The sequence below is a fragment of the Ascidia mentula genome, chromosome 4 (genome assembly GCF_947561715.1).
Source record: "Ascidia mentula chromosome 4, kaAscMent1.1, whole genome shotgun sequence".
NCBI lineage: Eukaryota > Metazoa > Chordata > Ascidiacea > Phlebobranchia > Ascidiidae > Ascidia > Ascidia mentula.
The window spans coordinates 14,185,378-14,212,805 of record NC_138569.1 but is presented as its reverse complement, the minus strand read 5'-3'; the positions used below and the strand labels follow the sequence as shown (position 1 = coordinate 14,212,805).

Sequence of the window (27,428 nt, the reverse complement as noted above, 5' to 3'; positions counted from 1 at the left end):
AGTTTGCTTTTGCTGAGTCTGGGAATTTGTGGAGCATTTTCTTCACCTCCAATCAACGACCAACCAGCATACACCGACTTGAGGTTATTTTTAGAGGAAATATATGAGATGGAAAATAAAGAAGACTCTTCCTGGGTAACTTCCAGCGTTTTTCCTTTGTACCTTTAATATTTTATATTTCTTAATCAAATATAACTGAGTACACATTTTTTACCAAATTATTTTTTCACCCAATTCAACAAGTTTTTAACAAACAAAATTGGTCACGAATTGCTCATTTATAATTTGTGTGTGGTTGCAAGCGACTACTTTTATTTTGCAATGACACATGCTTTATGTGAAAAAGTGGTGCTAACGCCATTATGAAAACTTAGAAGTATTTGTTTGTATTTTATTTTTATTTATTTATTTTTTATTTTTTTGACCGCACCGGGATTTGAACTCAGCATAGAAGTAATTGTTCTTTATTTGTAGGGGAACAAAAGTTACCTTCCGCCACCTCGTGGGCAACACCTATGATATAAAATTAAGAAATACGTAGAAGCAAATGTCAACTTTGTGGCGCCATTGGACAAATCAACGGTAATTACAACGGTATGTTAGAAGCCAAGAGATATGGAAAACTGCAAACCTTACAGTCAGTAATATTTTTAATTCGAATTTGCATATTAAGTTGACACACAATATTGGTAGGGCGAAAGTGGGCAGAAAAGGCGAAGAATTGAAGGTATTATAACTAGAATGGTTTTGAGTGCCGCAATCTTGGTTGGGACAAACAAATATTTGTTTTTATACAGGAAGTTGCAACAAGTGCCCCGGTAAAGATGCAAAAGAAGAAAATGTATATTGTTACATTATGTTGATGGACGCGATGCGTAGGTTTAAACCAGTAATTGCTTCACTTATTTTATTGTGTCAAAGATCCAGATTTTTAACGGTTGTTCTTGGAATTGGTTTTGGTTACTTTGCCTTTATGTTGTTGAAGCGAAAGGAAAAACGAAAACAGAATTGCAAATTGAATTTTTAATTGTTTTTTACTATTCTAAAAACACATTTTTGTTGCCTTTTTTAGGCATGTAATCTTTTTGTGAGGTTGTTAATTTTAAGACAGAATGTGTGCTCAGACAGTGTTTGTGAAATGAGATCTTTTGGTTCATTTGCATTTCTTGGACGAAGAAAGATTGACACTGAAATTTGCTTTTAGTGTTGCAACACAACTTAATCAACAGCAGTGAATCCACCATAAAGTCATTTTCGCTGTGAACAGCCCATTATTTTAGAAATTCAAGCGCCTTTGCTCTGCTCTACTGCTTTGTGCCACACCTTTCAGTTGTAATATTTTGTTTCTGGGTGTGTTTTCTGCTGTTTTTCCTGACCATCGCCTATCTGCTGACCTTATTAATCACTACAATAAAATCTAAAACTATTGCTTGATATGCGTATTGACAAGTGAAATATTTGTAAAGCCAGGCGAACGTTTTACTTCGCAACGAAGCACATATAAAGGTTTTAAATACAAAAGCAGCTTGCTTGCGTGGCAAACATTAGGTATTGGAAGAACTGTTGAACTTTGATGCAACGGGGCACTTTCGCGAGAGCGAGATCCGCTTTGTGATGACAGTTGCACGGTTTTCTACATCATGAACTTCGTCTGGCACAAGACCGGGAATGGTTCTGGAAAAGTAAATTCGTTGCATCAGAACACAATTTAAATGCCGATTTTATTGCATTTTAGTTCAGAGAGTAAACAATATAAACTTTTTAACAACTGTAAACTGTTACAACATAATAGGATAAACAAGTTGGTAAAAAGTCCGTTGGTAAAAATTATGAATGATGTTCATAAAAAAACCTGCAAGAACAATTAAAGATCGCTTTACTCACAAAAACACTTCGTGATGGGATAAAAAGAAACAAAAATATATGTACAACAACGGCTACAAGTTATCAGACCTACCTTTCTTCCTCGCAAAAGTCGGGCTGACGTTCCGGTGTTTCACAAATATTGGTAACTCCATCTGACGAATCTTCCTTGTGCAGCTGTTTCGTCATACCAAAAGCGCCAGGAAATTTTGATGATTGATCGCTTAATTTTTCTGCCCTTTTCACGACGTCCGAAGGTGTCACAAGTTCCCCAACTGGCAATTTTTTGGCGTTTACGAATATTGTTTGAGAGCGGCGCAAAGGACGAGCTACAAATAATGCAATATGAACGACAAATCATATAAAACGTATTAGGTTGATGGCTTGAAAGCAACTTACCCTTAACTGGGGTTATTGCGGTCTTTTTCTGGCGATGTTTTGCCCTCATTAAAGCTTGCCACAGATTCATGCGCCCTCCGCTACTTTCACAACTTGCTGGTTCCTTCATAAAAAGCGATTATTTTTTCAGTTGTCAATGATTATCCCGCGGTTAAGTTGACGGAGCTTTAAAGATTTAATATTCGGATCATAATGTGTAAGATGCCTTATCCTTATTGTAAACATTTTTCTTAAATTACAAACAAAATCCTTGTCACTAGATTTACCTCAACGCTGGATTTGCTTTCAGTAGAAACGGAAGATAATATTTCTACAGGTGTTTGTTGCACGGCTGTTGCTCTTCTGGATAGTTTCTGCCTTAACAAAGTCAATCGTCTATCATGGCGTGCCAAATTAAATGCTGTTAGGATTTGCGAATTTTCTTCGGTAACATCCCCACTACTTCCGCTTGAATTTTCAGAGGGAGATTGTTTAACGCGATCTGCAAACGCTTTTTCCGAAACTTCGAGGGAAGGTGTTGCATGTTTTTGAGAATAGAGAAGAGCTTCCGAGCCGAATCGGAGCGACGCCCTTGATGACGTATGTGACAAGTTTAAGTCTGAAATAGTAGCATTTCTTTCCGATTCGTTGTCATCGGAAAATACCCAGTTGGAATGGACACTCTGCGACAGGGTTGTTGATGACACCACTGTTTCCTCGTCATCATCGTCATCTTCGTCATCAAAGTTACCGTGCCGTCGCACGAATTCGGCCAGTTCTCGAGACAGTTTGGATATTGCGCTTTCCGTGGAGGATTTATCGGAAGTCTGGCTGCTGTTTAAAGAGTACGGCGATTTAAAATCAGTTGCACGTTAGCAAAAAAAATGTTTAAAAACTGCTTACATCGTTTTGCTTAGTTGTTGCAGGTTAGGAATTTTATCATCATTTTCCAAGTTGCTCATTGCGTCGTCAATTAATTCAGTTGCTCGTGTGCAAAGTTCATTAACTTGAAGTTCAGCCTTGAATATTGGTGGCAAGTTAGTATGTGTGTTGACAATACATAAAAAAATTATTACTCTACGTAGCACTTTTAAGAACACCTGAACTATGAAGGTCAATTATTCGAATCAACAAACGTGGTAACATATGTAGGACTAAAATTTCAGGGATGAACTTACTTCGGAAATAGCGATTTCACCAGATAATGTGTACACAGGAGAGCCAGAAACAGACATTTCGTCTGGTGTTGTGGCAGCCCAAGAACTTCCCTCAACAAATCCAGACGTCGTTCCATGCGATGACGCTCCGATCGCCAGAGGATCAAGTTTACGCTTCTCCCAATTACCAGAGTCATACGATTTACGACCGCTGATTGTTCGAAGTGATTCACGACTGGAGGATTGTTCCATAACTGTGGAATTCTCGTCATCAATCACTCTGAACGCACTCGGTAGCTTTCCGCAAAATATTGTTGACAAAACTAGTTTGGACCCGTTTGAAACCTCTTGTTTCGCCGTCCTTAGCATGTCCCCGACCAAAACGCAACGGCTTATACCGGTTTTCACTCTTGCAGCTTTCTTCTTTCGTAAGTTTAATTTTGCTTCCTTTTGACTCAATCCTGTTAACTTGCCGCTAGATTTTTGTGCGTTCCCTTTTCTGAGACGACATAACTTACGCTGGTAGACTGCCACAATGAAGCCCTTCAGAATTACGCGCATTACTATGAACACAAAACCGAAGTACAGGATTCCGAGCACAATACCGGATCGCTTCTTTGCTTCTAACAATTTTGACTTTCCTTCAGCTGCGACAGTCGCGACTCCGACAGACCAGCTGGTGGTTTGCTGCAGAGCCTTGCTTGCAGTGGCATGATAGAACAAGGTGCTACCGAAAAACAGATATCCAACAGCTGTGAGTATAAAAACCAAGACAGAGAAGACGAGACAAACGGAAGCACCGCCCAATGTTGCCCTACCGCACAGGACTGTCAGAGCTTTTGTGAACTTACTGCTGGATCCATGCCATGTCACAATAAAGTTAATGCACTGTACTACTACCAATACAGTCCAGGCGGCTAGAAGTTGCCGAGAAATTATTTCACTGGTAAAGACCGCCTCCAAGAATTGGTCGTAATCATTACCGGCATGTCCAGTCAAGGAAAAGTAATCCGCGGTTCTCAAGAGATTTGCTCTGAACACGGTTGAGGATATGAGGTACAAGACAACGATTAGCCACAGAGAAAAGCTTAGTAGTCTCATAAAAGCGTGAATGGGAAGCAAAGAACGTTTGGATATCTCCTGGCGCTGCACCTCGGAAACAGACCTGCTTGTAATAAGCATAATAAACTGCCTCACGGCACTCCATGCTACCCATACTACTAACAAGGCGTGACAGAAGGTTAGCGCATTGCGAGTGTGCCGATTAGCAATCTCCAAATTGACGGAGTTCACCTGCAGCTGATTACTGGAAGGATGGATCCCCCACGGGAACTCGGTAAAGGCTTTCAAAGACGTATAGTGTTTGGTCATGGTGTTGTAAACAAGCGCATTAAGCTCGACAGCATCTCCTTCCAAAGAGAAGTTACTAAATTCCGATCCTTTGAGAATGTCAACATGAAATGTATTCCGTAATTCGTAAGCATTCTGAGACACTTGCTTGTAAACTACAGTGTGGTTTTGCACGCTTTCCTGGCATTCAGAAAGATTTAAGATCCTTTTCATTCTTTGGGTGATATGTTCACACTTAGTGGCAACATGTCGTCGGAAGAGAGCAATTCTTATGGATCCTAAAAGCATGGATGTCTCATGTGTTGCCGTTGAGTTTTCTACTCGTTTAAGAAAAGATCGGTTAAACCAACTTCGCCATTCCCCTTTGGTAGATATATCAGGAAAGTTGGGAAGCGATGAGTCATAAGAGCAGTTACTCGAAAGAAGATAGCCTTGAGGGAAACAAAACGTCTTCCGAAACATATCAGTTACGTGTTTTTTGTGAGAATTTCGACCTTGGTTACCGACGTCTTGGGAAAGAGTTATGGTGACTAATATCGTGGACAAAAATAAAAGCCCGCACCAAGCCAGGAGGGCAAGTTTTGCCGCTTCGGAACGACGAAGAAGTTTCGCCTTTGTGCGTAAGGGATTGTGCTTGTTCTTCCATTTGCCTTTTTGGTCATACGGTGGTGAGATGTTACGAAGATAACGTGACCGACGACGCTCTGAAAGTCGCATCCTCATTTCCGAATCGGTGACGGTATCCGCGTCGCTCGCAACCCCGTACTCACCTTTAAACAAAGTTAATTTAAGTGTGCGTACCATTCATATATTAAATTAACCTCATCCAAAAAACGGGGTTAATTAATGTTGAATATAAAATGTACAAACAAGTTCGTCATTGTAAAAGGCGTTTACTTTATTATACTTACTGTAATACTTGTAAGCATAATCATCGATCTGTGCCGAGTCTACTGTCGGGAAAAGCTCCTCCAGTGTCTTCTGGTCGCTTTTGTCGGACAAAAGGTTTCGTAGGGTGGCCACCAGAGTTGAGAGAGAAACGAACAAGGTCTCGATAACCACCACTGTCCAGAAAAGCGCAAAACAAGAGGCTTCGATCCAGCGGTCAAAGTCTGTGTCCACCAAGTACTTCTCGGCACCGTACACTGTGCATAAAGCACTGATCAATGAAACAGAGACATAGTAAGTCCAAGCTAGAAAGCCACATTGGCGCGGTAGTAAGCCAATCTTGGTGTGACGGATCGGATCTAGTTTTTCGCACGGTACGAGCTCAGGCCCATCCATGGCAAACAGGGATGGTTTATCTGCTGAATCTTCTGCATTTCGTATCCTGAAACAAAGACAAACATATATAGGTTACTGTTTTTAGTTAATTCTGCATCATTGTTTGGAATACATCATTTGTGAATATTTTTAAAACCCAAAGTTATTTACGTCAATTCGATTATCTCATGTGCATTAAAAGTTTTCTTTTCAAATGTTAAAATTCAAAAATTCTTTTAAAAATATTGACATTTACAAATGTATTTGACTTCCTATTTCTTCTGGAGTAATCGTATGTAGTGTTTAAAATTTTTCTGCTGCATTATAAACGTATACTTACTCGTCGTGTAATGGATTGTTATCTAAATAGATGGGAGGTACAGTTTTGTCCGTGGATATAAACGAGTGAGGCCTTGTGTCATATTTGTAGTCTGAATTACCGTATCCTAACCTTTTGATTGCCAGATTTTCCCCTGCAAACAAACGTAACATCAATATACAAAATCAAATAAAATTAATGAAGAGAGAAAAGACATTACTATCAGTGTTTCTTGTGTGCGTCGGACCGGTGGATGCTGTAGTATCGTGTGCCATACATCTTGCTATTTCTTCGTCGTATGAGCTTACACTTGTATCCAGACTAGTAATACTCCCAGGGAGGTAAGTGATGCAAGGCCCTTTGACATCTTAACACGTAACAATAATAACTCTATAACAAGCTTTACAGAAGGTACAGGTTATCATTGCAACATGCTCAAGCTATTACGTTACGAAACAATGACCCAATGACCATTTTCTCATATTTTCCATCCATGTTTCTTGCTTATTTCTACATTGTTTTCTTACCGTTATTACCGGTCTCTCTGCTGTTAGAAGCCCATTCCTTGCCTTGAAGCCATTCAGTGACGTAATTGTTCGGCATCTCGTGTTCATCATTCAGTATCTCGTCTAGCTCCGCAAAGTTGTGAGTCACTGTGGCTGTCTTGTGCAAACCACCTGATCCACAATTACAAAAAGTGAAATTTGAAACACTTTGCATTTGATAAAAGCGCTACCATGTCCGTTGTTATGGTCCGATTTGTTTGGAAGGGATATTCGTGATAGGTTAGTGGTTGGTGACGTGGTGGTGTTGCTGGTGCTGTCTTCCATCATAACTGAAATGCGCTCGTCTTGTTTGGTGAACCTGAATTCGCATTTTCTTGTGAATATGATAGAACAACATGAGGAAACGAGGAGTCTATTTAAAACTTGAATGCACTTAGAAAACACTTTGGGTATACGTTTTACAATAAGTTTGAATAAATTATTTTGCGCTGACTAAAATTTACCTAAATATCAGTTGGCCTGGTAACAAAATAACAGAGGCAGCGGCCCCGATGACAAATCCCCATAGTAAATTTTCTCCGCTAAAACACGAAACATCTGGAAAAAATGCACACTGGTAATATGACCCACGCGTTGTTATATTTTGCAGGGTTTTACCGTATGCGTAAATGTCAGATTCCTTTAGGATGGTTTTTACGGATGAAAGGGCAAAAATCACCATGCAAAGTGACAAAATGTGAACAATTCTCTGAGCTCTGGTAAGAATTCCCCATCGAGCACAAGCCATAATGGAAACCAAACTAAACAAAAAACAAACAACAACAAAATTATAAATCTCACGAAGTATTTCTTTCACAAAAATATTTTCGTATTAATCAGCATAATTTCTGATTGTTGCTGACGCTGCCGGACATAATGTTGAATAAAGTCACAAGCTCTGCTGGCAACCATCCATATATTTGGTCTACGTTTCGGTCAACAGGACAAAGCAAAATTACAACTGTTAAGCATAAGGAACATTTTACCTGTGGTAGTCCAGTATCATGTTTTTTGCCCGCATTGCTAGATGTCTCAGTGCTGTCGGTTTGCTCTCCATTGGTCTGAGCTCTCGACTGACACGATTCGATCCATGGTCCAACGCCAACCAGGAATCACAAGGGAAAAAACAGACCTCGCCTGTCGTGACGTCACGTACAATGACGTAATCCAAGTTCCAGCGTGGCCTCGGGCCGCTCTGGTCGTGCCAAAAGCAAATTTTCCACAAAGAGCCTTGATTCTTTTCAAAGGTTACTATGAAGGTCTTTATTGAACCTTTAAATCCAAATAGAGTAATTAATAGTGTTCACAATTACGTATACACCAAAACAAACCTGTTTCGAAGTAGCAGGAGTTACTTGGTGTTCGCGCGCCGGGGGAGTCGCATTCATAGTCACAAGGAGTACAAAGCTCTCTTGTCTCGTATTTGCCATCCAATCCATACATGAGCATGTATACCATGGATGAGGTGCCGCTGCCAGGCCAATTCGCTGTGTGTATTGTCACCTCAAATATCTGCAATGCGGCAACTTGGTTCAAGCAGGATGGCAGTTGTAGATACGTAGCCTAACTCAATAGAGCAAGGCCTGTTATGTTGTTCTATCGCAAAGACCCGAATACGACAAATAGATGATGTTATTTCAATACACAAACAATTATACCTAAACTGTCGAGATAATCTTACGGAGAAATTACCTGTTTGTGATCTGGTTTGTTGTCCTTCAGGACAATGGGCACCCTTCCACTCGCCCCCCTGTCATCCGCTCCGAACATCCACCTCAGCCAACTTCCTAGTCCTGGCGATTTTATTTCCCCCGTTATTTCATCAACATCGGAGCTTGAATCTCGTCGACGCAACAAGAAACGATGAACGGCAAGGAATATTAGAAAGAAGCAAACCACAGCAATCAGTACCTAACGTTAGTATACAATGCAAATGAAAGTTTGTCTCCTGTTAGAATCTCCTGTTACATTTTCGGTTTTACTTGAATAAGTAGTTGTAATGACGGGCATCATAAAAACCTTGTTAAACAAACTACAATACACCGGATGTTGAAATTTTGACCGATTTTATTATCATTAATCAAAACCAGTTTACTAAATTATAAATTATTTTTGCGTTTGGGAAATACCGTCAAGCATGGTGACAATGCAGTTGCTTGCGTCATCAGAACAAAATTTCTCATCAGCAAAATAGTTTCGATGTTTTTGAATGAGCTCGAGTAAGTAGAAAGATGAAGAGTGGAACAAACCGTTTGCTCAAATGTCGACGTGTTTAAAACCTAAAATCGGGATTTGGTTTAAAAAATAATCCAAGAAGACGAAACGAAGAAGAAATATGTTATATACATGCGCCCAAGCGTTTTGTGTGTGAGTTGTGCAATGTGATATGAGCAAAAGTGTTGGTAGGTGAAAGATATACAGTAACATGACTTGTGTAAACTGTTTTTCGATCGGCAATGTGGAACAACTGTCAATAGTACCAGAGATACTGCGAATGATTATCGATAAGATACTTCTCATTCTCAACTTTCCACGTAAAACACCAATTGGAATGACGTATGACAAAGGCTGGTTAAATTTCTCTGCCTTCCATTTAACCATTGTCTCTGATGTTTTTACCCACCTTGCAACCACTGTTATCCCAAGTATTTGTTTTACTTTTCCAGTAAAAACAATCGGAGCCCCAAATCCGTAACTTGTAAGGAACCTCGGGAATGGTTGCTCGACGGCGGAGTTTGGTCTTTGGCATGTCAGGATTGAACACGGTTATGTAAAAGCGACCGGGCGCCAGCAATGTCCCAGGGTTCAGTGTAAACTTGACGCTATGGTTTGAACCTAGATGAAAACTCAACACTTCAAAAGTCATGATATACGTGAAATACAAATAGCAATGCACATACCATGCATAACCTCATTATAGAATCAATAATTACGCCCAAATGAATGTATTCATCTCACCTTCTTTGTGTGAAAGTCTGGACAAACGTTTTGGAAGACAAGCCATAGTGACTATTTGCGTGTCGTTTAGCGGAGCTTCGTCAGACAACGAATGGTCAGTGAGAGCCACGACAATTGGAAACGGCCTGAACACAATATTACTGAGTCAACGAAAAAATGTGTGAAATTAAAAGTAAGCTGATGGGTGCCGCAAACCTGCTAGCTGTTTCTTCAAGTTCAAAACTAATGTGCCATGTTGTGCGATCCACTTCGTCAACATAGAAATCGTGCTGAGACAGTTTGTTTTGGACTACCTTATTAGGATAGGAATGTGTTCCGTTAGTCTGCTGCAAAAATTTTGTGATAAACAAACGGCCTTTATGTTTCAAAATTCAGTCATGTTTATTACTGTAATATTTCGAATCGGTAACTTGATGAGAACTGGTTTTTCAAGGTTCTGGACAGGATGCTCTTTGTTTTTTTCATCCATAATCCACATGGAGAGAGCACTGTTGTCCATCTGAAACATCGATGAAAACGTTTTATAGTTTCTTTTATAAGTTTAGTGCATGTGATTTGTAATACGAAATTACCTCGATAAATTCTTCGTCTGACTTGTAAGGTATTGTGCTGATGTATTTCACAGCAGTTTGAAACAAAGATTCGTTTGAGCTTGTAAAAACATCTTCTGGAAATCTTACTGTCGTTCTGTTACTTGTTTCTGGAATAAAAGGAAAACAGTTCGTAATGGCTTTTTTAACAGAATCATCGCATTCATACCTTCAACAAAGGTTAATGAACGGTTGACAATCTGTACCATGACATGAAGCTTGTGAGAACGCACCTCGGATGGACCGAATACTGCCGTTTTGAGTCCGACGCGATCTGTTGGAAAGAATCTTATGTTTATTTACAGCACCACGTAATAGGATGGCAGTGCAGTTTTATTTGCAGTAATGTTACCCAGGTAAAAATCTCTTAGTCGTTCTTCAACCACAGCAATATGTTTGTTAACTCCATTTCTGAAACTGATACTTCTCCGGTAGCGATTGTGCTTTGCCTTTTTTCGAATTGTTTCGTTAAATGACGTCATGTGACCGAGAGCAGACATGGCATTTCTCATAATTCCGTTAACGACACCTGATTGGTCAATTTCGTCACCTGTTAAAGGTATAAGGAGTTTACGGAATAAGAAAAAAATATGATGATTAATTTTTATGGTAAAATAACACCAACTATTAATATTACTTGAATCTCAATAAACTAATTTCAAATGAAAAAGATACTTCCTGAGCATGCTTTACTTCTTACCAATTTGGTTCCATACTTCTAACCATTTGGGGATAAGGCGTTCTTCTTCAGTAGCCAATGACTGGCTTGCGATGAGGGATTGAGACAACAATTCGGCCGCTCGGATCACATCAATTTCACTCATAAATTCTCGGTATTCTACAATGCGTGACAAAGTTTCAAGCAGGTCGCAGCTTGCAGACATTCGCAGGCATTTGATAGTCGACAAGGCCAGCAGCATGTTGCCAGTAATATCACGTAAGAGCTGCGCCGGTTTGGCCGAAGATGTTGCTAGGTCCCGAATTTTGGATACCTAAGTTTAGATTAAACACTAAAACACAGCACTGAAAGCAAAACAAATCAACTACGTGTGAATTACTTACAGAAGGCATTATATCCAGCATTACGTTGACGAGGCCAAGAATGGCGTTGTCGTCGTCTCGTAACACCAAATGGTGAAGTTGACTGTCGTTGCCAAAAGCAAGCTGGTGGCTGCCACGTCACAAAACGTAGGTTATTACCTCAACACAGAAAAAATGGTCTCATAACTTACATTCTGTTTAAATTTACTTCTGCGTGAAGGCGAGTGTGATTGCTGGTAATGTTGGCTGGGAAAGAGCAAACTTTTGTGGAAACGCCAGCGCTGTTATAAAGTGTAACATGGACATACACTAGAAATATTAAAATAATGAATATTAATTGATCAGTGTAAGATACGACTGAAAGGAGAACCAAACTAACAAACCTTCATTGTCCGATTCCGGCAAAGGAAATGTTCGTTCGTAGTAGGTACCAAAATACAACATTCTCATTGGGCCGTCTCTGCCCAGACTGTATTTTATTTCATAATTTATAGATCCATCCTGTTACCCATAAGAATAAAATAGCGACGATTACGATTTATGCACAATACTACGTTTGACTAAGTTTTGTTTGCAAAAAAATGTGCCGAGAAAACTATCACAACTTACCATGGAAACATCGGAGGTTTTTCTGCCAACATTCTTCCATTCCATGCAATGAACGTTAAAGTTTGGTTTGCCATTTTTATTTGCCACAACGCTACAACTTCCCATGCTAGGTCCTCTTAATGCGTGTAGGTAATATGTTGAACTTCCCTCTTTCAGAAGCGTTTTATCATCTGGAAACCAGTAAGGAGTGCTTAATGCTGTAATCGATACGATTTAAATGCTTTCGCATAAGTGAGCACCCTACCTGAATAGTGTTTGACGTTTGTTTTGATGGAATAGGTCCTTCCTTCCAGAAATTTATTTTTGCGAAGAATAATAACACTTCCACTCTCTACTTGTTTGTTTCCAGTCAGCTTGGGTATTCTTGCCATTCCCGCCAGATCAAGCTCTTCGCTCACATAACTCTGGAGGAAAATAATTAGTCAAGTGAATTCGAAATTCGATAAAATAACATGCTCTTGGGTAAACTTAAAAACTGGCAAGAAACAGCAACTTTTAAAAAGCAACCGGCAATGCACATTTTACCATTTAGTCAGGCAAACTGGTCCACAAGATATTTTCATCATTAATGCAAAAACTATTTTACTGATATAGGTATATCTTAAAAGTCAGTTGTACGCGACCCAAACATGATTTTTACAAGTATAACCGATGTGTCACCTGGTAATGCATATGTGCCGGTAAATTGTTCAAAGAACTTTCGCTTCGCAGTTTGTCGGCTTCCGAGACTCCCCCGCTGCTCGTCGCCCTCGGAGGTGAATGCCGCCCACGGTTGCGAAAAGCATTCAAGGCAAGTTGTGATATTCCGTTAAACGACGTTGAAGGAGCACGGCCTGACGGCCTTTCTCTGTTAAATCCTAAGCAAGTGGAATGTGGTTAAGGGGCATTTTTTCATAACTTAAAAGAAACTAATGCATGAATACGTTGAATAAAAATGAATGAAATTACCAATTACTCTATCAGCTATCATAAACCGTCCCCCAGATGGGATTTCATCCAACTGAGCTTCTCTCTCTGATGCACCCGTTTGTCCAATGTCCTCTTGAATTTCTAGCAATGGTATTGAAAAACGATATTATTTTTTGATATTTTTATGATCCGTTCACATTGTTTACATATTTATTTAACATATATAATTAAATAAAACAATTTTTTTAATTTATGAAACAAACTGCTTTGCCACATTGTGTTGGTCATTTTATAATCTAGGCTGTTTGACAGCAAACACCTTCATATCACATGCCACAAAAACCCTCCTGACAAGCATTTTATGCAATTTGATATCTTATTTACCGGGAGTTTCCGAAGGGTAAATCTGTTCTTTAGGATAATATTCCCCCGGAGATGAATAGGGAGTGTAAAGCTGTGATAACCCGCTATACTGTTCATAGAGCGCGTCCGAATCATCAAAACTATCTTGATCAACCGGTACATCGGGATATTCTAAAGTAATCAAAGTTTATGACTTAGGTATTACGTTATGGTACTTGTATCACAAATCGTCTTATTTTGTGTTGTCTTAGAACGCAAATTCACCAAACTACTTAAAACACCTTTGTGATATTTGAATGACTCAAAACTGGAAAAAAAGCGAACCTTCTCCTAGGTCCTCCCACGACGAGCTGATAACCGGGCTTGGGACGGCATCTTCTGCGTCATCTTGTTGACCAAGTTCTCTACCGTCGTAGTTGTGTGCGGGAAGAATGCCAGTAAAATTTTCATCATCTACAACATTTTCTTAAATTAACATTAGGAAATGTAACGATTACAACCACACAAGTTACCAAATATAACTTACGATGCATTATTTAGAATTTATTGTATGCGCACTTACGATGCAAAGGAGTGTTGGGTGAATCCCTGGTCAAATTCCGGAAAGCCTCTTCGATATCCGACTGAGACAGGGATTCTAGAGATCAGAAAGTGAGAAGTTAGCCTAGGGATATTCATAGCCAGGTACTTAGTTTATACCATTGCTCGTAGAGTTGGATACCCAAGGTCTCCATCCTTTTCCACTAGGAGGAACACAATCCGAAGATTCTGCCGACAAAATGCAATTAGATTTCGGCTAGTGATAGAATCGTCACATGTACCATCATCATCATCATCATCATCTTACCATCACGAATGACGTCCGCGCCGTCGTCTACCAAGCTGATGGTCCACGAATATTCCACAAAACCTCCATGACAGTTTTCACAATCAGCAAAAACCAGTGTTTCCTTTTGTGGGTTAATAGAAGACTTCTGGCACTTTGGGCAGCGAATTCCAACGCTAAATTAAATTTATTTTCATTGATGAGAATATTTAAATAATTGGGAAATTAAATTACATTGCCACTTCTTCCTCGACGATTTTCGCAACAAACGTTGCACTGCTTGATGGTCGTTGATCTTTCGTCACATTAACCTGGTTACAACAAATAAAATTCACACAGCAATTTAAACACAGTATATGAACAACGCTAACATACCACGAAAATAAATGTATTTGATTCAGTGTTGAAGTAGCGACCAGGAACCTTTAAAACGCTTTGATTGAAAGGGATAGCATCTGGAAATTCGGGTGACTGCAGACGCATGGGTTCTGCAACTGGTTGAAACGCTCTGCCGCTCGCACCTTCCTTGGGGTCACGGAAACAATCCTGGCCAGGCGAATGTAGCACGTGGCAACGCCAAGTGAAACTGCACAGTGGTTAAGTAGAATTAGCGTAAGAATTACTTAAATCAAATCAACGTGCAAAACATTTTGGTACATTAACAGAAGGTGAAAACAAATATTACAGCAAAGCTGTAAAGCTGTATAGTTTTTTTCAGAATAATCTACTATAGACACACAATTGCACATGCTGAAACTCAAACATAATTTTGTGAATTGGACAGCTCAGTAAGAATTGTAATTTTTGGTCTCCTTGGTCTATTTTTAAGTAAAGAAATGATTACAAATTGAGAGACTTTGGTGTTAAAAGAGTTACTGCAACTATAAAGTTGCATCAGGGATCTTGGCAGTCAAAGTCGAGTGGTGTTTCGCCAAAAAACTGTACCGGCTTGGTCAAGAATCAAAAAGAAGTTATTCCTAATTATTTCCCAGTGTTTACCCAAAATTGTTGTGTTGTGGAAAATCAGGGTCATAACTCCTCGAAGCGTCTATAATGAGATCATCAAGTCGGGACACGCTTCTCGCAGTTCCACCATCGATTACAGCCACAAGAGCGCTTGGCTCGACTTGCACGTGAGAATTTTTGGTTGCAAACAATACTGTTCCAATCAAAGATGCCTGGAATACAGCAGCAATGAAAATAATGAAACCACATTGTTGAGTTTCACTTGGGCTAACTTACGTTTAGTGATAATTGGTACACCCCATACTCTAGTAGACCAGGAGGCAGATGAAGAATTTGATCTGTGCTGTTGTGAAGAACTGACGAATATCTGTAAGTGGTCACTCTTCTCCTCACCTCCCACCGATATTCCAACGATGTCACTTGCGGACAATCGAAGTCCACTGAGGCTTCAACGTAAAGATGTTGGGAACGTGAAACCTACAGGAAAGTATTTGTGCGTGGATTGATATAAGCTGTGGTGTTTATTTGTAAAATGCACAATTAGACCTTGCCATGTAACGTTACTTTTACGAAGTCTTACTATTTGAGATGAAGGAACTGACAAAGTTGCCACAGGTAGCGGACACTCCGCCTTGGTTACAAAGATTTTCCAAGTCTGAGTAAAATTTTTTAGCGTATTCCAGACACTGTGGGTCACCACGTAAATTCCTGGTCTGTAATTGTATTTGAAATGATTAATTAAATTTGCTTACGAAAAGTAGTTTGTACGGGCTTTCTCTTACTCTTTGTATGTGTGCACAGATACAGATTTATTCAAAACCTGTTGGCCGTCCCCAAAATTCCAGCTTCGATTTGCGACGGGAAGTTTAGAATTTCGGTTGTAGGAGTTTGATCTGACACTGAAATGTTGAAACAACATGTCTAACTACGTGTTTTTTCTTCTCACGTCTTGGTTTAAATTTCTACAGTGAAGTAAAATTAACTTAAAGGCGCAAATGTGTCAAAATATTCTTGCGGTTAACCAAACTTTTGTTTATCAGTGCGTTGTTTTAATTGATTACAATTAAAGTTGGTAATCAGTTTCTAGTTTAGAATATTTCCTTTGCGTTGTTTTTATAGATACAGACGATGCTATTTAGTGAAATACATTGGTCTTTTCAAAAAGCCAAATACTTTTAAATTTGGAAATGCGCGTTTCCATATAAATGTGGATGACTAAAATTACTTACGAAAATGTTTTTCCAACCACCACTGCTTCGGGCGCCTCAATGTAGAAAGGTTCTATGAGGTCGAGCAGAGTAAAATTGTACTTGTTGGACGTCATATTGTTAAGATTGTTGATCACGGTGACTTGAGCAAAGTACCTTCAGGCAAATCGCGTGGTTGGAATTAGCGTCACCAAACTGTGGCCACAAATATATACTCCAAACACCAGCAGTTATTGCCAGCATCACAGAGTACAGGAAAAACTGGTTGTTGGTGGGCCGGGAGATTAAAACAAATGTTTAAAACGCCCATCACGTTTAAAACGTGGCAACGTTAAATGTAACATTATACGAAATACAAATTAGTTTAAAAATCTTTATGTGTCAATATGTACATGTATCATGTTAAAGCAATCACGCCTAAAACCAATTTTGCTCAAAGTGATCTTTACAGTAAAAACCTTCCGTCTATCCTTCCAGGGGACTTACTTTCCGGAAGTAGCAAACATGTAGGAAATGTTGGGTTTGTTGTAAGCCAACTTGCTGAGCGTCAGGTTGCTTTTTATTTCGGTAAATTTCCATTCGTATCTCAAACCAGAGTCTGATGGTAACACCGTGGCACCAAATCTCACCAATTCGTTGGATGAAAATGTCTTTGTACGCATGTTCAACTTTACACCTGAAAAGTGTGACTTATCGTTAACACATCAAAACAGAGTAATAAACAGAATGAAATCGGTTTGTCTAAGGTAACTTACTAAGAATGCGCTCCTGTACCATCACCCGAAAACTGAGCTTTGTCTTTCCAATCCGGTTGTACGCAATTACTTCTACGACAAATCTGCCTTTGTAACGGTAGGAGTGCTGGTCCATGACATAACCTACAAGGTTACTACAATGGGTAATGCTGAAGATGTTGTGCACGCGGGTAATTTCCATATAATGGTCGCAATATGAAAAGAATCTTTTTTAAGGGTGTTTTTTAAGATGTTTCATTCAGTTTTGGGAGATAAACAGAATATATTACCTGCGTTGTGATATACTTTCTTGGCCTCTACCATTTTCCAATTTACGGTAAGTCTTTGCTCGGGAATATTCTTCTGTAGCTCAATATGAATCGGTTTGCCGCGCTCCACTATATACAAACTCCGTGGAAGAGACACAGATGGGAGCGACTCGGCGAAAAAAAGAAAGGGAAGCGATGTGGTGGCCGACGCAACCTCGTGGACGTCGTCATGACCGTCAACAGTGTAAGCGGTGACCGTGATGTTGTAAGCCCCCTCACCTGCAAATAAATGCAATCCCCAAATTAATTTTGGCATAGTGCGAATGTGCAATGACCGTACGAATCCATAAGAGTACAATCATGTCACCAAGACGATCAAAATAAAAAATCATCACCACAAGAAAACTCACGAACAAATGTGTATTCCAATTTGGCTTCGTTACTCGCGTGCTGGGGGTCAGAATGTTCCTCCGCCCTGGCCCCAACCACAATTTCCTCGCTAAAATTAAGATAAGTGTTCGTAATATGAAACCTAAAAGTGACGTTGTGACCATTGCTCTGAGCCCTCAACAACACCGGCTTGCAAGCATAAGATGGGTTCCCATAGTAGGTGTCAATCCTCTTCAGTTCGCATCTCTCAATTAGTCTAAATCAGAAAAATAAATTTCATAAAACTAAAATACATCGCATTATTTATTTTTAGTTGGCCTCAGCCCAGCGTACTTTGTTGTTTTCAAGGCCATCACGGGATTAAATAGAGTCAACTTGGATATATGATAGAAAGCAATGATGTGTGCAGTAGTGACTAAATTACCAGGTTTCGCCGAAATTCGGACCCGGTAAGAACCTGTAAACAACATATCCAAATAGCGCACATACTAACAGCAAATACTTTGGTCAGTACACTGAGCCTAATGTCCTATACCTGGCTCCGTGACGTTAAATCGTATATTGTTGTCAACCCGACTGCTTTGTCTGTAAAAGCTTCTAGAAAAATTTCGTTGAATTTTGTGCTCGTAGAAAACCAAACAATTCAGGTAGGTGGTGAGTTCGTTAACAAACAGATCAACAACCACAGTTTCGCCAACCTCGATGTGATCTAGTGAAAACAGCACTTTTAACAGGTCCTTAAATTAACAACCAACATGTTTGAGAATTTTACTAACATGGCTCTATGAGCGTTTCATGATCTTCGTGGTCATGTCGTATTAGGAAGGTGTATGGGGGATTTGTGGCAACGTCATGCACTGTTGTGTAGTTCACAATATCGCGGGTGGCAATATTGCTTCCGGCCAACCAGTCGAATGTAAAGTGGTACTGATGCTGTCCGCTGGTGGGGTAAAGATGCGTCAATACGTACTGGGACCACCTTCGACAGGAAAAAGAGCGTTGTCTTGAATCCATTAAATACGTGCAAATATTTGTAAAGCTTTACGTTTTATTAGTTGGTTTGTCAACAACAAAAAGTTGGTCCTGGGTAAATGATTTTGCAAGTCCGGTCTCTTCCCATTTTACGGTGAGAGTAAACGAGTTGCTAAGGTTCGCGCTCAGGTAAAAGACAGAAACTTCGCCCACATAAACCGGATCAACCTGTTTGGTGACAAAACTTGTGATGGCATTGTTTCAAACAAAAAAAATCTTTTGACCACTTGCCTGAACTACAAAGTGAGTTACTGAGTGTCTGACCTCTACAGCTTTCGATACGTTCATGCTGCTCACGTCGTTGTGTATTGTCAAAGTAACATCGTATATTCCAGTTTGTGTAAAGTGGTATGCAAACTGTAACGCCCAATTAACACATTACTTCAAAAGCCAGACAGTATATTAGACAGTAAAAAAAGATTTGAGTTGCACACCTCTCGTTCGCATGACACTTTGGATGTTTGCACTAGATGCGTGGGTGCGTTTTTGCGTTTCACAGCCCACTGGTAAATCAAATGGGTACCTTGCCTAACCCTGGCCCGCCACTGTCCCATCGGCGAAGCATCCAAATAAACATGAGTATCACCCTTATAAAGATAATGCAATTCGTCCAAACGAAATCACAACATAACAATATGAGGTGATGTATATGTGCTTACTTGTAAAGTTGCCAGACCCACTTTTTCCTGCACGGAGACGTACGACTTGAAAGCGCTTGAGTGGCCGTTGCTGTAAACCATTTCCCGTTCAATTGCCCACAGCCCAGGTGACTTGAACACGTATATAAGATCAATTGTAGTGTTTAAAAGCACATGTCTAGCGCCCTGTTCATCAGCGAACTTAACTAAAAAAAATGAATTTTAAATAGTTAAGATCTCCACATAAAAACAGTTTTTTTTATTGTACCTCGACATCCGATTTCTGAAACGTTCCGAGCAGTACAGTTTACACTGACAGGGCATGGTTTTCCAACTGCCAAGGCGACAGGATGCTCCACCAAGTGTTCGGTCTCTCCGCCATCAAGTATTGGAATCATGTGACTATCACTACTGATACCTGAAGTTGCTGTAAGATTAACGAAGCAATCTCCGTATGAGGTGTTGCAACTTGGATTCATTTTAAAAACTGGCGAAGCAGATTCATATGAAACTTTCTGGCCGCTGAGTCCGAGGTAACTCCATTTGTAAAGAATACCAGTGGAATTGTCAATCATCCCTAACAATTCAAAAAGAAAAATCTACCATAAAATATCTAAGACAAAAAAACGTTTGTTTTTATATCAAATATTTAAATAGATTATAGGTGTGTTCGTAAATTGAATACACACCGTTGACCCGGGCAACGACAGTATTATTTTGGTTGTTGAGAACAAACGATGAGTTGAGAAGGCTGACTCGCTGGGCGGAAAGACTGTTGATTCTTCTTCCCACGACCATAGTGGCCTTCTCCACCAGATGTCTTTTGTCGGTGGGCACGTGATTTCTTGCCAGGACCACAACCGTAAAAATACCCGGTCTTCGGAAGGACCTCGTTTTGAATTTAAAACTTGATGGACCTAGTTTGAATACAGACCAAAAGTTGGATAAAAATTCAAGTACAAAGAAATCGAGTACATACCCGTTGTTGGGCCTGTTGAGTTCTTGAAAAATTGAAACCGAGAGCCCAAAAAGCACGAGATTTCAACGGATATTTCTACGTTGCTTCCACTAAAAAAACAAAAATATATGCCCCTATTTCATCACACTCGCTACTATGCAAGAGAGATAGTTGATATCGGTCAAACTATTTAATCAAGAAACTGATGGTGTCTACAATATTTCGAATTTTTTTCTAGTAATAAATCAGCTGACATCAATATATTGTTACTTTAATGAAATGTCTGTCATACCTTTGAACTGCAACAAAAATCTCCGCCCTTTCACCAGCCTCTAATTCACTCGGAGCAGCGAGCGTTAACCCGGACAGTGTTTCCTCACTACAGATCTGGTGTGGAGACACTGGGTCGGCTCGCGAGACTGAATTTAGGATAAGAACGTGTACTTGTTGGCAGATTACCCTGGTTGGTCTGTCGCGCAAGAAAGGGTGTTATGATTTCACAATAAAAAACTATGGTTGAAAAATGCAATATACTTACACGAACGTAAACGTTTCGGAATAAGGTGCATTGTGGCGACCTTCCGTTGCGTTTGTAAAATTGCCAACAGACAGGGCGACAGTAAAATTTGATCCTATACAATAAAAAAAAATAAATGGTTGGCAAACAGAAAAAAGCCCAAGAGAAGATAAATCTCTTACCTAACCCAACCTTGACGTTGATGCGGAGGACCTCACCAACAGTGACGTAACGCACATCGGGTTGTACAGTCACCGTGACGTCATCAATTTCTTCCTCTACGAAGATGAGACAAAACTCTTGTTCTATGTCATACCTATGCGACTCAATGATTCGTACGAAGTAGACGCCCGGTCCCTCGAAAGTATGTTCCAACGGGGAAGGTTTTCTTTTCTTGTAAAGACGCTTCCTATATACCATAAGACACCAAAATAATGAGTCTATCATTAAGTTAAAAAAGCATCAACAAAGACAAATAACAATCATGAAAACGCCTTTCTAACGATAAATTCATGAAGAGATGTAACCACACATTGTTGCTAAACGTACCAGTGGGCAGACAAAGCAATCTCATTTGTAACAATCGGGTTTGCAGAATCATCGCGACGATCTATGGTCCATACAAAAACGACCCCCTTTGCTCCTCGCACAGCCATCCTAAAGCGTTCAAAAGAAAAAAAAAATCATTGCCATGAAAAACATATAGTTTTCTGAGCAGTTCATAATTACGTCGTGAGATCTCCGGTCCTAACCAGGGCTTCGCATATTAAGGTGTCAGTTGATTTAGCATCTCCAATCACTCGGACAGCTTCATCAATTCTGGCTGACGTTTGATATGATGATGAGTTAGAAATCTGTGCGAGAAAACATATCATGTTTTCAAGGAATTCATTTTTCCTGATCTCACGAAACTAAAACCAACCTGGATATCCACAACGTAGAAACCGGATTTCTTGTAAACATGCGAGAAATAAATGTTCATGATGCAATCTTGTGTAAAGCAGTTGGTGAAATTGACGCTAAATTATACAGCAACGATATTAATGATGGGAAACACAGCTTATTAAATGTACTGGTATTCAAACCAACCCGTATATGCTGGAAGAAAATCCTCTATGATCTGCGACACCAGGAACTTCAGTTGTGGAAACGAATCTCTTCTTTCGACCAAGCATCATGGACATGTCCCAAGGGGGGGAACTTAAGTCGACGGCCATGGACTCATGATCCCCAAACCGTATTCTTGCCCATACACCGGCACGAAATACCAATTTAACAGTGGCCTGTCGGCGTATATGTAGAATGAAAAAAGAGGAGTTTCGTTAATTTTTATTCAAATAAAAAACATTTTCGGTGTCCCAAAGTCAACTTACATGAAAGCAAACTTTTTTCCCAGTTCTGTAAATCTCGGGTTCAAGATTAAGGGGATTGTTCGTCGCTCCTCCAACGGAAGGAACTGAATTATCTCCAGTGGAAGAAGATGGATAACTTTGGCGACGGGAAATAAAGTTCAGAAACTCCAATGGTGGGTTCCATGGGTTCGAACTGCATTTAGCTTGGACGCACTGGGCCGGTTTGACTGCAACATCTTTGATGGTCGGTTCAACCGTAATAACATATATGGAGGAGAACACTGATCCAAGGTGGTTTGAAGCGTTCACTGATACCTCACACGTCCCTCCAGTTTTGAAGTGGAATATCTTTTCATTAGTAAAAGTGTTTTAGCTTTTATAAAAACGCACATGCTACAAAAGAGAAACCTATCATCAAAGTGCAATTATCTACCAACTAAATATTACCTTGGCCACAAAGCCTGAGGCTTCGCCGTATATTTGACCCGTGTGTATTACTTTGAAATATAAGAAAATAATCTTCAATAGTGAATCATATTACTGGTTCCTTAGTTTTGCCAGAGTCTATCCCTCTACTGTGCATTGTCATTCTACCAGCGACACCAATTTATTCGACAATAATTTGAAAGTTTCAGAAATTTCAGATCGAAGTCAGCTGGTTTATTATAAACATTGAAAAATCGATTTTGCCTGCACGGGGATCCTCAGTTTCTTATTCAATCATATTATGTTTTTTTGCCGCAAAATAACGCTAAAAGTATTGTCAAACTGAAGAAGTAGGCAAGTTATTTTGTAAATATAAGCAAGTAAAGTACCTGTTCGTCGATCGTACACTTCAAAGGAGCTGGAACGCAAGATCCTTCGCTTTCTAGGTGAGGAGTCGAACTTCGTAGTTGACGGGAGCAGAAATTCCAGTCAAAAGTTACATTAACACCCTGACGGATGACAGCGCTCAACTTCACACGATCACCGACAACAACAGTCACGTGATTTGCATCCTGAGGGACTGCAAAAAGCAATTACAGGTGATTAGCTGCTGATAACATTGCAGGTAACAGAGCGACGGAGTTGGGACTATAATTGGAATAAATCATAGCAAGCTCTTGATTTTTTATAGCGGGAACATCGGTGGCGATAGTATAAAGGTAACTCATGCGATCTACATGAATAATGACGTCATAACCGCTGCAGTATTGCACAATCACCGTGAAATAGCGAACGATTACAGTCTCTTGCGCAATTTAACCTAGTAACGTCTTGATGATAATGTAATCACAACCTAACGAGGTCGCAGTGAATAACATATCCTGTCTACCTTCAACCTTGAGTGAAAATAAACCTTCAATGTGTCCCTAATAATTTATTTACCGATTGTGTTTCAAAAAAAGTGATTCATTCAACAGTCTGTTTACCAAATGAAACGTTCGCCCATGCTTATATCACACCATACCTTTGTTTTTGTGTGTTATATTACCCCAAGCGTCATATAACATCACGTGACATAGCCGATTCCGATCAGCTCCCAGTGGAGCCCTGTGTGAAGTTAAATGGCATTCTATACTCTAATCTATTCTGTTTTCGGAATCAACGTTATAATTAAAAAAACGGAGTGGTGTACTGTTATTGCGAACCTATGGACATATTCGAATACAATATTTATCTATTTGCAGGGACTGATTACTATCATAGGCGCGTGGGATGCAATCAAGCCAGAAGATATCAAAGAGATATCAGCAGCACCTCGCGTCATTAGAGAACCGTTAAGGCTATACCGCCACGCTGGTTACAGTAGTAATGACAGACGAGGAAATATTTGTGGAAACACCGAAATATGTCAAAATATAAAAATACGATGGTAAATGCAACACACCCATCTTGTGCAAAAATTAAAAAAAATGTTGTTATTACTTTGATCTTTGATTGACTTCGGTGTGCAGAATGGACGGGATTCATAAAATGAAGTAAGTTGGACTCTCAGACCCTGTGGTCGCAGCGACACCACACTTGCCAAAAGCAGGTGTCGATCGGACGATAAAGCATTTCGGGCACTCGCACCTACACAACAACCAATCTTTCAATTACAGATTTCAAGAAAACTAGCCGGTAATAGAGATTGTTGTTCACCTAACTTCTGCATTTCACCGCCCTGCTTAAACGTGTGTTGAATTTCAAGTACTCCGACACGCCCTATTATTTGCACATTGTGAATATGTCGGGTGGTGCCCAAGTCCACGGTCACTTCTGCTTGATCGAACCTTGTCGCTTTAAATTCTGTCAGACCTATAACGAAACGTTGAATATTTTTTTAACTATAGATTTAGTGAAATCAATTTATATTATTCTTTATTTTTTGTGTGAGTTATGTTAAACAGAAAGAAATTGTTTTCAAATTATTCTATTTTAACAGTACGAGTAGGCCTACAAAATACCTTAAAAACGGTATATTAGCAACAAACGACAAAAATAAATAGATTGAATTTTGTGGTGGTCTTGAAAAACTTAACAAAATCGAGTTACCCATTACGAACCTTTCATTGCAAATCGGCAATACGAAATTGTGACAATTTTATGTTTTTGGAAATATGATTATTGATAATAGCGTCTTCAAACCTGTCGAAACGTCGAAGGGAGATGCAAGAGTAACGACTACCCTCATGCGAAATGGCAGTCCGGCATATAAGATTGTGGAAGAGATGTTGATCCGAACAGACTTTATGTAGGGGCCTTCACTTGCATAAACGCTGTAGACGTCTGGACCACCGCATGGTAGCCGGACGTCGTCGACAGCGCACCTGTCAAAATAATTTGCTAATACTTAGTAAACGTGATGGTGCCAAGAATATTAGGTAGTCCTTTGCATAGTGAGTAATAGATCGCGTTTATTGTATATGATTATGTTAGAAGTTCGTCGCAATTCTAAACCAACCCAATACTTTAAACCGGATTACTAAAGCGAGTTCTGGGTTTTTAGCAGATATAAAACAAACCTAAATATGCATTCGTCGGACTTATTAGCCACAGACAAGGAATGGTCCTGCAAGCATTGACACATATCTTCTGCAGAAAGCCCTGTATGGTTGTATCTAAAATATAAAAGAAATTTTATAATCGTAAAATTTAAAATGAGAACCTTTATTTTGTGGTATTTCGACGATAAATTTTTGGTATTATTACATTGCCCAGGTTTAGCTTAGCTAATATATTTTTTTTAGTAAATGAAGAAAATAAAAAGCAAAATATTTGTACATATTTAATACACATCGTTTGAAATGTCTCATTTAAACAGTAAAAAGATTTTCTGTGTGTCTTTGGGCGGTTAAATGCATTGCAAAGAGTCTTTACATGACAACGACTTTAAAGGCCTTCGCCGATCGCATGGCACTAGCTGATCGCAGCATTGCCCCAGGCGTATGCGCCGAAATTATTGCGCTCCGCTTTTGTGAGTTAAAACTTCACGACACAATTTTCTGGTGCTAGTGATCCATTTGTTTTGTCGCAATCACAAACTTGTTCACTTGTTCGGGCGTTGTTAGTTAAGCCGCGCCAGCAACGTGTAATTATCTCACTATCAAAAAGCGGCTTTGCAACAAAACGAGATTATCGCTGCATGGCATTTGTAAACACATTTGAAAAAACTGAAATGTTTTAACTTTGATTTAGTCTAAATATTATTGCATGACGTAAAAATTCTTTATGGTGGAATTCAATGAGCCAAACTGAGTTGCTCTGTCAGAAAAAATCTTGAATTAATCAGCTACTTTCGTAAGTTAACTAATTATAAAGATTTGTCAACTTGCACGTGAACAAAAAGAAACGACTGTTACCCTTCTTGAAGACATATTCGAGCGCAGTTTACTGGCGTTGTAAGCTGTGCTTGAAATCGTCGGATTTCCAAACTTTCTTTTTCGCTGAAAGAGTAGCAACCAGTGTGCCACTTGATGGACGCAGCTCCTTAAATAAAATTGACAGTATAAAATGTATACAAAAGACAATCCAAAATAATATACAGTATTGCGTAAATGAACAATTCCTAAGTTTGCCACAGCTATGTTTTCTGTTTTTTTTTAATATCTACGTAACAGAGCAAAATTTTAAAGTCATATATAGTTTTTTTTGTGCTGATAAACATCATAAACATTTCTATAATATTTATTTTTATTTTTCGATTAATAATGCATATTAGATTGAAGTTTATATCAAAGTTCTGGGTAAAATAACTACCTGGATTGGCTCGACACCTCGAAACTACAGCTAGCCAGTAAACGAAACACCAGCTGAGGTAATGGAAATACATAAATCCACGTGTTTTGATGTTACAGTCCATTCTTCAACCGCTCCAATAATCCAACATTATTGCAGCAAAAAAATTATCCTTCAGTCTCATGCTATTGTAAATGCTAACTGATTCTAAACACAACAAAACTATGATCAAGTCTTGTTGAAGTTCATGCTATTCGAATGATTTCAAACGTCTGTTTTTTAAATGCATTAACACTATGTGTTTTTGAATTTCATCAAACAGTTTGTACTTTTTAAATACTGAAATATTATTTACTGTGTAAATACATTACACTCACTTAAAAGAGCTGAAATAAAAAACTTTTGAAATGTTTGGTATCGACTTGCGTCGCTTGTTTTATTTTTTTGGACAACATATTCTACCTTCTATAACACTTCTCATGATTAGTCACATCAGTCCTCACAAATACATGCAAATTCTGTAGGTCTTGCCGCAACAAAGCTCCAAACTCATTTGTTTACAAGCAAACGCACATGGACCCCTAGATAACAAAACCCTTCTTCCCCACAGGCTTGCATTCGAAGTGCGAGTTCTTATCAGAGAAGTCACGCTCAGTCCTGACAAGCACTTGTTTCAACATTTGGAGCCGTTGTTGCCTTTGCACGCCTGGGGCGTTGGCGCCATCGCACAAATTTTCGAAAGAAACGTTTGTTTTAGCATCGAAGGCTTAATCAACGTAATTACGCCAGAAGCAGGATGGTAAAACTGCGAATGCACGACTGAGCAAAACGAACTTTCCAGTCTTTTCCATGATCCGAAAAGATACACAGGCACACCAGAGAAGTTTTGTTCATAAAGACAGAGGTTCCTAATCACCAGGCCATGGACTTGCACCGATATTTTTTTTATAGAAAATATGTATTTGATGCCACACGCTTCACATGCACAAAGCT

The 27,428-nt window shown here is 39.4% G+C and overlaps 1 protein-coding gene across 1 annotated transcript; it reads right to left on the bottom strand.

Moving 5' to 3' along the window:
• Positions 1-1,461: 1,461 nt before the first annotated feature.
• On the bottom strand, positions 1,462-26,584 carry LOC145897702 (uncharacterized). The gene is made up of 73 exons (XM_082986101.1): positions 26,457-26,584; positions 26,060-26,186; positions 25,223-25,318; positions 24,846-25,027; positions 24,360-24,515; positions 24,144-24,290; positions 23,051-23,241; positions 22,257-22,583; positions 21,973-22,166; positions 21,806-21,902; positions 21,613-21,737; positions 21,433-21,540; positions 21,066-21,292; positions 20,905-20,998; positions 20,659-20,835; positions 20,388-20,476; positions 20,098-20,325; positions 19,677-19,985; positions 19,430-19,614; positions 19,205-19,357; positions 19,002-19,127; positions 18,784-18,938; positions 18,515-18,717; positions 18,274-18,447; positions 18,072-18,195; positions 17,759-17,994; positions 17,370-17,627; positions 17,101-17,223; positions 16,832-17,021; positions 16,367-16,501; positions 15,920-16,036; positions 15,718-15,850; positions 15,414-15,614; positions 15,171-15,349; positions 14,547-14,757; positions 14,406-14,482; positions 14,193-14,347; positions 14,045-14,113; positions 13,908-13,982; positions 13,670-13,798; positions 13,367-13,516; positions 13,022-13,123; positions 12,734-12,930; positions 12,318-12,477; positions 12,074-12,243; positions 11,848-11,965; positions 11,656-11,773; positions 11,486-11,594; positions 11,124-11,415; positions 10,776-10,973; positions 10,593-10,697; positions 10,406-10,533; positions 10,222-10,332; positions 10,029-10,156; positions 9,834-9,958; positions 9,499-9,710; positions 9,005-9,154; positions 8,568-8,786; positions 8,207-8,387; positions 7,862-8,147; positions 7,494-7,636; positions 7,340-7,433; positions 7,067-7,194; positions 6,858-7,007; positions 6,551-6,697; positions 6,352-6,484; positions 5,660-6,078; positions 3,420-5,518; positions 3,145-3,260; positions 2,529-3,075; positions 2,263-2,365; positions 1,958-2,192; positions 1,462-1,674 (listed from the first exon to the last, which is right to left on the bottom strand). The coding sequence occupies exons 1-73, from the start codon at positions 26,557-26,559 to the stop codon at positions 1,545-1,547; spliced, it is 14,088 nt and encodes a 4,695-aa protein (XP_082842227.1). The 5' UTR covers positions 26,560-26,584; the 3' UTR covers positions 1,462-1,544.
• Between the last annotated feature and the right edge of the window lie 844 nt (positions 26,585-27,428).